At 36.0% G+C, this 15,097-nt stretch overlaps 1 protein-coding gene across 2 annotated transcripts; it reads right to left on the bottom strand.

Moving 5' to 3' along the window:
• Positions 1-3,578: 3,578 nt before the first annotated feature.
• lnpep (leucyl/cystinyl aminopeptidase) lies at positions 3,579-14,961 on the bottom strand. 2 transcript variants are annotated; one of them, XM_055162188.1, is made up of 23 exons: positions 14,578-14,961; positions 14,181-14,289; positions 12,736-12,830; positions 11,882-12,084; positions 11,682-11,793; positions 11,342-11,599; positions 10,877-11,067; positions 10,656-10,794; positions 10,406-10,540; positions 10,160-10,280; positions 9,919-10,070; positions 9,539-9,652; positions 8,914-9,045; positions 8,708-8,842; positions 8,152-8,312; positions 7,716-7,804; positions 7,463-7,646; positions 7,225-7,381; positions 6,956-7,140; positions 6,719-6,877; positions 6,455-6,595; positions 6,304-6,385; positions 3,579-5,808 (listed from the first exon to the last, which is right to left on the bottom strand). In XM_055162188.1, the coding sequence occupies exons 3-23, from the start codon at positions 12,805-12,807 to the stop codon at positions 5,677-5,679; spliced, it is 3,054 nt and encodes a 1,017-aa protein (XP_055018163.1). In that variant the 5' UTR covers positions 12,808-12,830; positions 14,181-14,289; positions 14,578-14,961; the 3' UTR covers positions 3,579-5,676. The 2 variants fall into 2 exon arrangements, with proteins under 2 accessions (XP_055018163.1, XP_020776618.1); XM_020920959.2 differs by lacking the exon at positions 14,181-14,289 and having other exon boundaries at positions 14,578-14,960.
• Positions 14,962-15,097: the final 136 nt, after the last annotated feature.

The following is a 15,097-nucleotide window of genomic DNA, read 5'->3' as shown; positions in this document are numbered from 1 at the left end:
TTTCAGGCATGTCCCACCGGGAGGCCTGGGAACGCCTCGGGGTTCCCCCGGAAGAGCTGGAGGACGTGTCTGGGATGAGGGAAGTCTGGGAGTCCCTGCTTAGACTGCAGCCCCAGCGACCTGGCCCCGGATAAGCGGAAGAAAATGAATGGATGGATTGTTTTTTTTTTGTGCAATTTAGAATTTTTTTTTTTTTTTTTACAGTGTATAACCTTCACGGCAACATGAACATGCATAATGATCAGTATGAGCTGGGACATAATAACCATAGAACAAATACATCACTTATTTGTCTGCACAAAGTCCATATAGCAGTGTTCAATGAGACGACGTGGGTCTAATAATATCTACTAATTTGAGCAGACAAAATACTGCATTGTGTTCCTCCCCCTGCGTCCTGATTGGCTGTAGACAGTTGTCAATCTCTTCTGTGCTGTGTCTCCTGTACAGTACAGAATACTACCAAATTTACATCGATCTCTAGCAGTGTGATCCTGAAGAGCTGTATGTTTGCAAGTTTTCTCCCCCACAAAACCCACAATGTCGACGAAACCTTCTGCACCGACAAAGGCTCCTGCGATCGCACTCAAAAGACAGAGGAAGATGCTAACCATCGCACAAAAAGTTGGACTTCTGGATACGCTGAAGCAAGGTAGAAGTTAAGCGGATGTGGCAGAGTCCTGCACCGGGTCTGTACCCACGGGCAAGTAGTGCTGAAACAGGCAAATTTTTACGTTCTGGAAGTTTACGGGTGGGTATGCCCGGTATGCCTGTGGTCACCTAAGAGCCTGTCCCGACAATGAGTCCTGGTTTAGTTCTGATTTAGTCTTGTTTTAGTCTTAGTTCAGCCCTTGTTTAGTCCTACTTGTTCAGGCTAGTCTTGGTTAGTCCTGGGTTTGTCTTGGTTTAGTCCATGGCATATGCAGTGCAAAAGTTTGATATAATTTCGGGTTAAAGGGCAGGTGCTATGCTGTACTGCGCAGGTGCGGGTCTTCAAAAATAGACCCGTACAGGACTCTGCGCTGTAGGGCTCCATTACAGAATAAATTAATCTTTGGTTCGTTACATAAAGAAGAAGGAAAATAACAGAAGGACAACAGCAGCAATAAGTTTAAGCAATTTAATTTTAAGCAGTTTAAGATTAGCAATAAGAAGGATGCAAAAAGGGCTAACTGTACTGGCAGAGAAAAGTGTATAAAGTGTGTGGTGAGGAGTTTTACAGCCTTAAAACATATATAATAATTGTAAAATATAAAGTTGACTACTATTTTTAGAACGTAACCCCTCAATAAACGAGGGACCACTGTAATGAATTAATCGATCGTCTCAGAGCACCTACCCATAAGTCCATAAGCTGCTCTCTCCATACCGCTGTCTTTGCATGCCCTCATTTTGATCAACGCACACATTTAGGCCTAGCTCAGTAGCTTTTATAAAATCTAGCCTGTTTTTAAAATCATCATTATGCAACATTTCATTGTCTTGAATGAGATACAGTATGGAGATATTTTTACTTGCTGGCCTAGATAAAGCATAGTACACATTTAGACCTAGCAGTAGCTCTTATAAAATCTAGCCTGTTTTTATAATCATTATGCAACAGTTCATTGTCTCGGATGAGATACTGTATGGAGATATTTTTACTTGAGTGCATAGATAAAGCATAGTAGGGCAAGAGGTTTCCAGCCAACTACAGACCCAGATGTTAAAATGATAATTTGATAATAAAATGTTGTATAATAGCAGCCTAAATGATGGCTATTTCCTTCTATTGACTGATTAAGATTTGCAATTCACATTTACTTTGTCATGCTAAAAATAAGTAAACTGGCTTTCAATATTAATTTCTTGAACATCAGCAATATGGGCTAAATCAGTGAAAATTATGACAAATAGGCTATCATTAAAATAGTCACCATTCTCTCTTCATAGGCTGAACTCTGCTCCAAACCACAAGAACCAAGCTGAGCATTGATGATTAGAAATGGCAGTATCTTGTTTCAAATTGTAATTGCACTAACAATAGAGGCTAACTGTATTACAATTAGGAGTGTGCAAAAAAATCAAAATATTGATATATCGTGTTACAAAATTTGGTGATACAGTATCATTATTGTGGGCTGCTGTATTGATATATAAGATTATTTTTGATATCTTTTATCACTTTTTGTATGGCTACACTACAATTCTGTTGTTTATTTAGTGGAAGGAAACATTTTTATGCAATGCACTTGACATATTTCTTGTTTTGATGACTAAAATAGATACATTTTATATTCACTTTGCACTGGTAGTGGTTTAACAATAAAATAGTGTAACAAAAATTTATGATGTATCATGAGTATCATGTGCAATATATCGATTGTAGAATGTATTGCCATATCGTGATAATATTGTATCTTGAGCCATCTATCGTATTGAATCGCGAGGAACCCTGTGATTCATCACTAATTACAATATGTAAAAAAAAAAAAAATATATATATATATATATATATATATATATATATATATATATATATATATATATATATATATATATATATATATATATATATTATATATTTAGGCCACAACAATAATACATCCTCTTCTTTGGCCTACCTTGGGCTGTCTCCAGATGTTTTGGTTATAATTAGTTGAGAATGAAGCCCCAAAACCTGTTGGCTGTTGTCTCTGAGTTCATCTCGGATCTCTCCTCAAGTCTTCAGCACAGCTGCAGAGAGGCTGGTAAAACAGACCTCATGGATTATGTGATCACTGAAACAGAATTAAACAGTGTAAAGCAGAACCTCTTGTACTATTTATGAACATACTGGAATCATACAGCGTGACATCTGTTGTGTAACATGACCATTGTAATCTCAGAGAAGCTTCAGGAAAGTTCTGTTGAAAAAAAATATCTACACGTAACCACAACCATAGATGCAACAATATAGTCAGAACTGTCTTACGGTCTATAGTGCCAGAAGTGTTTTTATAATTAAGTATTGTTTCTATTATCTATTATGCATTATCTTATGATTATTTCAAACATAAACCTTCAGAATATCTATTTCTTAAACTTGTCTGGGAAAAAGACAAAATACATAGTTTTTATGTACTCAGTACTCTTCTGTCATTAGAAAACGTAAACAAATAACTAAAGAGGGTCACCCCTAGGCTGAAGTGAGAGAGGCTGCTGATCCACCTTGTATGCCACGTTCTAAACATGTTCTTTCATAACCATTGTGCCATTTATCCATTGCCCTCTGTGTTCGGTTATCACTTGAGTCATTTAATCTTGAAGTTTTGAAAAGTCTCAGTATAGTTCACATGAGGTTAAAAATTATTCATCTCATGACTTTATATGGAACAAGGCTTGATCTGTTGTTTTCCAGTCTGACTGTGTCATGGGTCTTCAAACCTGTTTATTGATATCTCCACCCATCCGAAAGTTATAGTATATCACATCAGGTCAGATTTAATACTAGGGATGTAACTCAGTTATATCAGAGATTGACAGTTTTGCCTTTAATGTTTTGTTAATGAAAGCTCTTGGTTTTATGATCTGAATGTAAAAAAAGAATTTTAATAATCTTGAGGTGGGGATTTATAACTTTAATGACATGGCAAGTGCAATTCACAATAATATAAAACTAATTAATAACTGTGTTGAGTACAGAACAACTTGAACTTCCTGTTATGAGAAATGGTTCTGTTACTACTTTCATCGTGTGCCAATTTAGTTTTTTCAGTGTTGCTCGTTTTGTATTCTGACATTATAAAGATGCAATTTAGTAATAAATATAAGTGTTGTTATCTTTAAATGTCAAAGATGTTCACTTGAAGTTATATTTCAAATGACCTGGGTTGACTACAAATATATATTTTGAATTAACTATTACAATAGCACCCCAAAAGAGAAAATCAGAATATAGAATAGACTCTCAATAAAAGGTATGCCTTTTTCTTTCTTTTCTTTTTTGAAAGATCCAATTTCAAAACAAAAACAGCATAAAAAGATACAGTGACTTCACGCTCTGAAGACCTCTAGTGGTGGATCTGGATATGCCAACTGTTTAGATGAAATGAGAGTAAATGTGAAATTGTATTCACTATAAATAAAAATATAATGTGTACCAACTACATGTCTATTGTCAGATTTCATTAATTAAAAGCAATGTTTGCACATTTGCAGACTGCAGCACAATGTTGCCCCTAATCCAAGAGCTTTGAAGAAAAACAAAAAACAAAAAAAACTATTTGCTGTAAGTGGTTACACTGGATCCAACGCAACATAAGATTTTTGGTGTAATTCTGGCCAATCTATAAATGACCAAGCTAGAATCCCAAAGTTGGTAATTCTAGATCCTTCATAGGATTTGATTTGGCCCAAGAGGCGCTGCTGAGATCTGTAGAAAGTTTGATTCAGTTTTGCACCAAAAAGACAGACAATAAATAGATTGGACAACAATCCTTACAGATGAATTCTTGACATGCAAAAACTGATACATTTTTTATTACGTATTCATCCCCCCCAGTCCATACTTTAATGGGCAGCCTGGGGTCAGACAATAGCTGTGAGTCCCATCTCTAAAGAGGAAGTGTAACAGAAACAAGAAAGATTTGCAAATATTTTTGTGATTTGATTTCCAACGTAACAATATAAAATAATATAAAAAACAGAAGTAACATTGTGTGCACGCTTTGTTGTTACACTTTTACTTACAATAAAATAAATATAGAGGCATTTCTATAAAGTAAATTTTCTTGGTACTGCATGTACCAATCATGTACACAAAGCCCTTGAAACACTGAAATGCCAACAGGCTCACTGTGTGGCATAATAAGTTAGGAGTAAAAGTATTTGCCGACACCTGTGATCATCTTCCTGTTTCCTCTTAAACGTCTTTGTCCACAACCTATCATTAAATTAATGTTTAATTTATTTACATTATACTTACAGTTTTTACATAAGCAATGCAAGCGTGGCTTACAGCTAGAAACCTTACAGCTAATGCTAAAGCTAATGTGGGGTTGGAGATGTGACTTTATGTGCACTGCACGCACCAAGTCAAGACACGATGGCCATTAAATGTGCTCCACTGCAGCACACTTTGCACAGTGGGTGGTTTTATTACATTCAACTAATGCACCCCAAGGTTGCTTTTTATGAGCAGTCTATTACTAAGGTAAAAAAGGTTGTAGTCAGTGCTACTTGTCAACGTGAGAAAGCCAGTGGCTTGAATGTTTTTCTGTTTGATGAGTATATCTGTATATTTGGCACTGTCTGTTTCAGTTAACACATCTGTGCTCATTGTAATGCTAAAGATTTCAGGTGTTGCTTTTATTCAGCACATATGAATAAGGATTTTGTGATTGTCTGGTTGGACACAATACTGAGATTATAATAACACAGGAGCAGTTTGGTCAACAGCATAAAGTGTGAGGAGTGTGAACTGGATCTGACAGAAGCCCATCAGACATACAATCAAGGGCCGCCCTGAGCTAAAATCTAGTACTAAATGGGCCAATGTCAACAACATCACCTTATTTACCTCAAAACTAGGTCTTGAGGTCTATCTTAGGCTTTGGTTATGTTCCTGGCCTGAGTAAGAAGGGGACTGGGATGTTGGCCTCCAATAGTGCAAACTCTGCTTTTGTCTTGAGAACATGTCCAGTATGGAGTGAGTTACTAAAGCCATTTTCTGAAAGAGGCCAGGTTAGTGTCCATCCAGCGCTGGTTGAGTTTAATGGTCTCCACAGCCTCCTGTACACTCCTCATGCTGGATCCACGCTCCTTCAAGCCAGAAAAGAAATTCTGCACCTACAAAACATTGTGTGATGAAAATAGGGCTGTAGCTGACTCAAGAAATTCTTGTTTGACTAAAGACATGTCCTGTTGACTAAAAAGAGGGCTTGGCAAACACTCTCTCGCTCACTCTCAACTATTGTATTTCTATGTATCTGACCCCAGCTTCACTCACAAGACTACAACTGTACAGGAGTTTATGCAGAAAAAAGTACTAAAAAACAATGTATTTATATAAATCAGGTCTTGTTACATGTAAATTTGAAAAATACCAAATTTTCAGCTAACTCACCCAATAACTTCCCCATTTTTACTATTGCTCCATTTAAATCCGTATTTAAACAAAACGATTAATGCAAATGATTTCTCTTGTGGATCAATAAATTTTGTCTAAGTCTAAGACACATATTGGTTGTCTAAGGAATCATTGACCAATTAAATCGACTAAAGGCCTACAGTCCTACACATGAATAAATTATAATTTATTATAAAATATGGTGATCAGCCTACCTGGTCAAGGTGTGTCTTAGTGGAAAACTGAGAGGTTGCAGACTTGATAATTCTTTGAATTGCAAAAGATCCAACAGGAAATCTACCAAAAAAAGTAGGACATGTAAACTCAAATACTATAATTACTTTGAACAGAAAATGTGCATCTTACTTTTCTATGAGTCTGTCCCAGTTTTCTTGAATAAAATCCCAAGCAAACAAGTAACCAGCAAAGCCATTACACACAGTGCCAATGACTAAAGGCAACTCCTGAGTCTGAACTATTTGGCCTCTGAGTCCTTCTTGTAAAATCCTGGAAAAGGAACAAAAATACAATTCAATACCAGACATTCATAGCATGTAATATTAATTCTTATAGTAAATCTTCCCTATTAACAAATTGAATATAATTAATTAAATGTACAAATGCATTTACCACACAATCTGTTGAGGGTTTTGGGTAGAGGCCAAGCCCTTTAGCATCTTTCTTTTTTCTGAATCATAGCTTGCATTTCCGTATAAAGTCAACAGAGTAGACCAGTTGTCTGACTGTGCAGCGACATTGAAAACAACTTGCTGCAAATCTCCAGGGATGCTAAAATGAACACAGTAAAAATAGTTGATACTACTAGTATTTTCTTATGCACTCTGAAGAATATTAACATTTTCTTACATTGCAGTCCCATTAGATTCAACATAGTTTTTAAAAATGTCTTGGGCATTCTCAATGCAACTTTCTTCATTAAAATGACAGGCTGTCTCTAGCAGTGCTGAGCGCAGTTCTTGTTTTGAAACTCGCTCTATTTCACCCCATGTTTGGTTCTGAATTAAAGCTCCAAACAGATTGAGCATATACTCCTGGAGAATACATATTAATGTTACAATATGTACAGAATATTTTTCATGTAAAAAACTAAAATGAACAAATATTTCATATCAAACCTTTAAACGAGTCCCAAGTTCGTGCTCATGGCGCTTATCAAGCAGTCTGTAAAGGGTGTTGAGTTGTAACAATGCTTCTGTGATCGGAGTGGTCTCAGTTTCATTGGACAAATATTTCAGGAGCTGGTGAACCTGCTGAAACGACACACGTCCAAGCCTTTTGAGAAACACAAGAAGTAAGACATTCATTAAGAAATGATCAGTCTTCTATTTCTGTATTGGTGACGACAACGCTCACCTGGAGAGGGCAAAAATGTTGTGTATCAAGGATGTTCGATCTTCACTTGTTAGTACTTGGTAATTATTTGCCAAAGCATCAGAGAGTTCACTCCACCCTTCTTTTCCATAGTCAACAATGTAAAAGCCAGTATTTTTGTAATTCAACTTTAACCATTTTACCTTTTCTGGCAACTTTAATGTCTCTGGAAAAAGTGACAAGAGTCAAGCACATTGCAATTTATAAGCGTAAATCTTACAGTTAGACTTTGAACCTGATTTTGTCTTTAGGGTGAACAGTTGTCTGCACTCAGGAGCCAAACTACAGCTGTCATTGATGTAGCTCACAGGGATGTGCCACAAACTGAAAAAAGTACACAGTTTTAAATTATTTATTTGTGTATTTCTGTTCCATAAGTTTATTACTTATATTTCTTATACAAACATACACAGACTACTAAAATAATTGCAAACTATATTTTAAAATGAGTTAATAATTTTTCATCAATTGTATTCTATCACAAAAAAGAAACATTATTAAATCAAAATGGTGAAAAAGAATAAGCTCTTTGTGATCACATGTATTCAGTTAGCACATATATACCTTAATCTATCTAAACACATTAAAAAAAAACAAAAAACATTTTCAATTGAAGACTAGTTCATTATTAAAATAATCATTAGTTGCAGTCCTAGTGTGATGGAGCTTACCTGGAGGAAAGTGTGGCATTATCAGACGTTAGTAAAAAGTGCTCCTGGGATAGAATGACTTCATCTCCTGTGTAACTGACTGTGACCAGGGGAAAACCCTTCTGTGATGTCCACAAACTCATCATCTCAGACACGTTCTGGTGTTGTGAGGACAGTTCCACCTAAGGACACCACACAAAATTATTTACAAGAGGTAGAGATATAAGACAGATTAGCAATGGATCAGGTCCAGTGTGATAAAGCATCACATAACAATCCAAACTGATTTTCTTCATTTATTGGCCAACTCATAAAAATGACTTAGTGAATTACTTAAAAATCATGTTCTTACTTTTCTATAAACATGTTGCCATTTGAGTAATCTATGCCAGACAGTAACAAAAGGAAAAAAAAAAGTCTTTACATTCTACCTTAAGACAGGTGTAATTAAGCCAGTACATGCAAAACGTCAGAAGAACCAGCAGCCAGCAGAGGGGAGTAGTGAGGCACTGGAGGGCTAAAAATTACCCTGGCACACTGAATTTCCAGTTTAATAGTAATATAGGAAAATTCTTACCTGTGTGAGACTGTTCCAGAGGTCATTTGTGTATGTATTTAGTTCACTGAATTGCTTCAAGTATTGTATGATCCCTTTCCTAAACTGCTGTTCTCCTGGGAGGGAGGCATTCAGCATTAGGAGAATAGATGCTCCCTAAAAAAAAATGTAAATTTCATAATTACAACTAAACAAATCTAATATTAGAACAGTTTAGTGAAGTGCACCTTTTCATATGACACAGAGTCGAACATCTCCTCCACCTGCTCTGGTGTGCTAACCTCAGTGGAAACAGCATGAGACGAGTTCAGAGCATCTTTCTCCATTACTCTTAACCGAACATCAAGGAACAAATTTTCCTGCCAATAAGCGCAGATATGTGGAAAAAAAATAAATAAAAATTTACAGAAAACTAAGGGTGGGGGCCATATTGACGAAACTGAAATCTCTCTTCAAACTATATTTTAACAATGCTAAACTCACTTTACCTTTGTTTGGAAGATTACACTAGATGTTTCAGTCTGTTTTTTGTTTTAATTACAGACAATATACTTGAAATTTTAATTTAAAAAAATCTCCAAAACAATAGCAATAATTCTCAATATATTTCTCACCTCTAACAGTGGGTGCAGTTACAAGCTCACCAAAATCTGATCTAGACCTTGAAAGACTCTTAAAAGGAGAGGCAAACTACACAATTTGATGTGAGTAACAAGATGGACCATTTTCAGAAAGAAATCAGATGATTTTGCTGTTTACATTCATTTCATATTTTTCTTTTTCTCAGATTTTGAGTGTGCATGTAACGGCAGTCACTGGGCATATTGGAGAAAGATAAAATTCAGAACTTACAATGTCCAGCTCTGGCAAAACATTTTGTATTGAGGTATATTGCATGTAAGTTGCAAAGCCTTCATTCAACCACAGGTCATTCCACCAGCTCATAGTCACCAGGTTTCCAAACCACTATAAAACATAAAGTTTCTAGATAAGAAAACTGGTACCACTTTATAATAACTACATCTTATTTTGCCTTAATTCATAATGAACAATTATTTTATTGAGAATGCTTCAGGCTGAGTATCTACTTAACAAAGGGGTTAGGACTTAGGGTATTAGTAAAAGTTACTAAGACTGAATAATTCTTAATACATTCTTTGTCCATTATGAATAAAAGCTTTATAATCCTGGTTATTAAAGTGAACATCAAATGAACACTGACAAATACCAACCTGATGGGCAAGTTCATGAGCTACAACTGAGCCAACCACTTGCTTTTCGAGCGCAGATGACTGTGAGCCCACTAAAAGACTTGTTTCTCTAAAGGTGATTAAACCCCAGTTTTCCATTGCACCTGCCAGGAAATCTGGGATCGCTACCAAGTCTGACAAAAACAATGAAGTGTATGTTAATATGACCAAAGTAAAAAAAAATATAAAACAGAAAAGAGCTGTCAAAAATCTATTGGCTCACCAAGTTTCTGGAGGGGATAGGGAATCTCAAAGAAGTTGTTGTAGAAGTCCAAAAGTTTGGAGGCTGCATTAAGAGCATAGCTGGTGTGCTCCTTTTTCTCTGGCACAGAATAAACCGATACCTACATGTAAAGATAGAAGGTAAGTTAATATTATGTTTAAAAAATATAAAGTTTGAACATAATATAATCTATGACACTGTAATTTACTACATATGATTTCATTAAATTACAGAAAATTGACTTACCAAGGTATTGGAGACATGTTTGCTGATTGGTGTGAAATTGGCAACAATAAAAGCTACAAGGTAAGTACTCATGTTGACACTGGTCTTCTCAAATTCATCCAGAACCAAATTGTTTGATAACTTTGTTGTTTTTGCCTGAAAATAAGTACATTACTAATACAGAGCTAATGCCAGGAATGTATATTATGGAATTCACCTTATTCAGTAAAAAATGCAAAAGCTACAGCATTTTCATTTATCATTTATTTACCTTGGGCATGTTGGAGAGAGCCATGTAGTCCGCTTTGTGACTGATTTTAATTAGAAAAGTGGCTTTGAAAGAGGGCTCATCAAAGCATGGAAACGCCTTTCTTGCCGACAGAGGTTCAAACTGTGTTGCAGCCAGCACTCTGGAGAGAGATATGAAAGTAAACTTAACCTTTAACATTTCAAATACAGTGTATTTAGAGAGAATTTTACTCATAAACATACTTTTTGTTTCCTTCTTTGTCAGTGTATGAGCTGTTGTAAAATCCATCATAAGTGTGTGACAGGTTAGCTGAATAATCTATAGTCAAAACACAGCGCTGGCCAGCCTTGAGCTCCTCTGTTAACTTAACAGCTATCTGTTGATTTGGTTTATACTCTAGAACAGTTACATCAGTGGCCTTCCCATCACCAAGCTGCCAAGAAAACGAATATGGTGTTAGAACTTCAGCTGTCATTCTAGCATGTTAACCTAAAATAAACTTTAAAGCGTCTGTATTAGTCTATTTTCTATGTTATGTTTTTGTGTGTTGTGAAGTTGTGTTTAATAGTGACTCAAACATGTGTGAATGAAACAAAACACAACTCCCAATATGCTTTTGATGAGATAACATCATTATAACATGGCATAAAGATCACAAGAATCAAATCTGTGTTATATAGGACTTTAAAGACAAACTAGAAACTTACCTTAAATGTGGATTTAGTAATATTCAGATTCACGCTGTGCAGAACAATGTGTTTAGTGCCATGTCGTACAAACATTGTGATGACATTGTGGCCAGTGAATGTCATTTTGTCCAGGTCGGGGTTGAGGGTGAGATCGTAGTTGAGGGGGCGTATGCTTTGAGGCAGTCGCAGCTGTGCCCAAGGAAATACTTCCCCATTAGTGGAAATGGGATAGAGTGACTCAGGGGGACTGGTCTTGTTCTGTTTAGGGCATCCGTTCTGAAGAGTAAAAACAGTTTAAGTCAAATATTTACCATCACATCATCATCATCATCACCAACACTTCATGTAGTTTTCTAACCTTGGTAAAAGTACATTCTGGTAACAGGTACAGTACCATTGTCATAGAGACAACTATAACTAATAGGAGCACACATACAACCATGGTGCGTGCTGAGGGTCGGGAGCAGGACCTAGGAGGGAGGAAGAGTTCAAATAAAAACTAAACTGTTCAATCAAAATATTGACTTTTAAGTAATGATGCTTTAATACAAAAGTTACCTGGACTGAGACTGGCGTGTGTAAGATGAAGCGGCAACTCTCTGAGCTGAGCTACGGTTCATAAAGGACATGCCGAGGAGCCGAGCAGAAGATTCACAGTCCTCCTCTTCATCATCCAAGTCATTCTCTCCCAGGCCTCGGACAAGAAGCCGAGAGCTACGCGGTTCATACACCACATCATCGGGGTCTAGGGGAGGAAACGTCTACACAAAAACAGTCAAATTAAATGGTTGCAAGTGTTAAAAAACATCTCTTATAATTATACACTCTCTCTCTAAAATTTACAAATCAAGTTAGAAATCTAGAAGCAATAATGGAATAATGAAGTTGAATTTAGACTTAGACTTAGATAAATCCACAAGGGAAATTACTTCATGGCATTATATTATAATAACAATGGTAATGGTAATAATAAATTCTAAATAAGTAGGAAAAATAGCAAGAGACTGGTGTCAAAAAAGGTACTTTACCCAATCAATAAGATCAGCAGCTTTTAACACTCTAAAACATTGCCAGATCTATGATGCCAATCTAGGCTTAGAACTGTTCTTTTTAGCTGCGCGTATGACTGAAAGGATTTTATCAGCACACTTCTCTTTTAAAGTTTTTTTTTTTTTTTTTTTTGTATTTAATGCATCTTAGTTGTTCTGTAAAGTACTTGATGTTTGATGTTTGTGATTGTTGTGAAATTAATCTACAAATAAACTTGCCTTTCCTTAATAAATTAATTTATCTGTTGCATGTAGAAGACTAGCTGAGATAGATCACCATGGTTACAGATGTACATAAATACTGCCTCTAATTGTCTATAGTCATGGTTTAATATAGACTTTCATACAGAAAAACAGACTTACAGGGAAGGAAGTTGAGTCTTTGGCCAGGTCAACGACATCAGGCTCTTCTTCAAACATGCTGTTTTCTATCATGTTTCTGGGTAGATTTGCCCGCTCTACAAGAAAGACAAAGATTTATGAGGAAGGGAAAGTGTCTGCGGTCAGCTTCCTCATTTGGTTCAATAGCCAATCTCATTCGGGTCATGCTGTGAAAGAACTTTCCAGCCCATTGACCCACATGCAACTCGTTATTGTCACTTAAGGCAACTCAAGAAGCCTCAACAAAGAAGACTTTCATGAATTTCCTGTCCCTGTTTAACCAGTTTTTGTAACTGGTTCTGGATAAATTATTTGTAACTAACACATTTAATAGTCATGTCTTTTTTACCTAATAATTATCAACATCATTAAAGCTCAGCTGATGATAGCCTTTAACATGTAACATAAAGTATTCCTTTTTAAATAGTTATTATTATTGAGTGATGCAAAACCTGAAATAAAGCTATGTAATTTAAATAATGTCTTACATTGCATTGCCACAACTTGGCAATGCAATGGCACAACGTTAAAAGCCAAATAAGGGCTCTTTGTGTAACCAACATGTGATTCTCCTACAGAAATGTCTAACAACTGCTGTGGTGACATTTGCTTGTGGTCAACTGCATAATCTAATAACAAAACATAGTAGTGCTGGGTGATGAGCAGGCCTCCAATTACACCTCACAATATAAACATTGTCTGATTACTAAAGACAGTTTTAGTGAGTGTATTATTTTTTTTCCATCTTTCATCTTTAATTATCAAAGATAAACATTTTGAATAGTGAGTATACTTTAATAATAAAAAATAATTTAAAAAAAAGTGTTGCTTAAGAAGAAAAATGAAAATGAAAGAAAGAAATGTATGTTGTAAGATCGCAAATAGTATAAATTTATGTTTTTACACTTTCGTGGGTTATTTTACAGTCATTTCACATTTTTCTGATAAAACTTGATAAACTTAAAGCATTTAAATATCTTTAACACATTTGAAGACAAGATTTTATGATTACAAAACATTTCTGTTGGTCTAACATGTTATTTGAATATTGGTTTTGGGGTACTAAAAGCACATATTTCTGCCAATTTCAATATTGCTTCTACAGTGTAATAATTATAAATCTCAAAAAGAATGTCCAAAAATATTATATACAGGTTAGGGCCACTATTGGGCCTTCACAACAATGTAAAATATCACTATAAATATAGTATAGTAACTAACCATCAGTCTTTAATAACATGTGTCTACACAACCCAGTCTGTGTAAATTCAGAGACAGGACACAAGGTTTGAAAGCTATAGTTCTTTCTGTCATAATCTAGTATATCTGATGTGTAAACAGGAAGTTACAGACAGTGATTTAGTGCAACATCTTCCTGGTGGTTAGACGAGCCTAATATAACATGCAAAACAGTATATTTAACTTACCACAGAGGGCTGTTTCTATCTTTATGTTTGCTTAGATAAGGCTCATGCGTCATGTACCTATAAAGGCGATGGAGTGTGGATGTCTGCTGCAGTCAAACCCATGACTAATCTATTCAATACAAACAAAACAAGGCTAACAAACAGACTACAGGGTATTATTATGAGAACCACACAGGACAACATACTACAAAGTGTTCAGCCAAGGAAAAAAGAACATGGTGCTGAAATGCGATGATCAAAAACCATGTATAACAGCATCAAGACAAAGACGACTTATTAAATAAACAAAGGGTGTGAATGTCCTAGCCCGAATGTCACGTCCAGTCCAGTCAGCTTGCAGCTAATGTTGGACACTGGCCCGCCGCTTTTAGCCTCACCTATTATTGCTTTTTCTTACCTGAATTGCGACTGTCAAATGGATCCATGGTAGGTCCCCCTATGCTTTAAGATTGTAAAGAACAAACAGCTTAGTAAATCTGCTAGAATAAATGAATCCTGCCTGTCCAATGGCGTTAGCAGGTGAAGCTAGCTCGGAACTAGCCAACTTCTGACAACTGTACCTCACTGTCAGACATTTAAAGAGCTTGGTATATATCTATGACTTAATCGCTTTAGCTCACTTTACCGGACTAATCCAGCATCATTAAACTAATGATTGCAGAAGCCTTTAAGCGAAAATGTGAGTATAGGTCTGAGCAAAGTTGCCCCAAGCCAAATGACACTTTTGCTGCCTCAGAGCAGTTGTTGACAAGCTCCCATCGGCTGAAACACCATTGGACTCGTGATTGGACACGATCCGGCCCAGGGCGTGGAGGCTGTCACGTGCTAAACGCTCTCGCATCACAAAGTACGTAGCCTTATATGACAATCATTTACTTACTTTTAACTATATTTAACTTAAATAGCTTAATCATCAT

The sequence above is a fragment of the Boleophthalmus pectinirostris genome, unplaced genomic scaffold (assembly GCF_026225935.1).
Source record: "Boleophthalmus pectinirostris isolate CB_2022bp ecotype Guang Dong unplaced genomic scaffold, ASM2622593v1 HiC_scaffold_4, whole genome shotgun sequence".
In the NCBI taxonomy this organism is placed as follows: Eukaryota; Metazoa; Chordata; class Actinopteri; order Gobiiformes; family Gobiidae; genus Boleophthalmus; species Boleophthalmus pectinirostris.
Note: the sequence above shows the minus strand (reverse complement) of the source record. Positions and strands in the feature narration are given on the sequence as shown.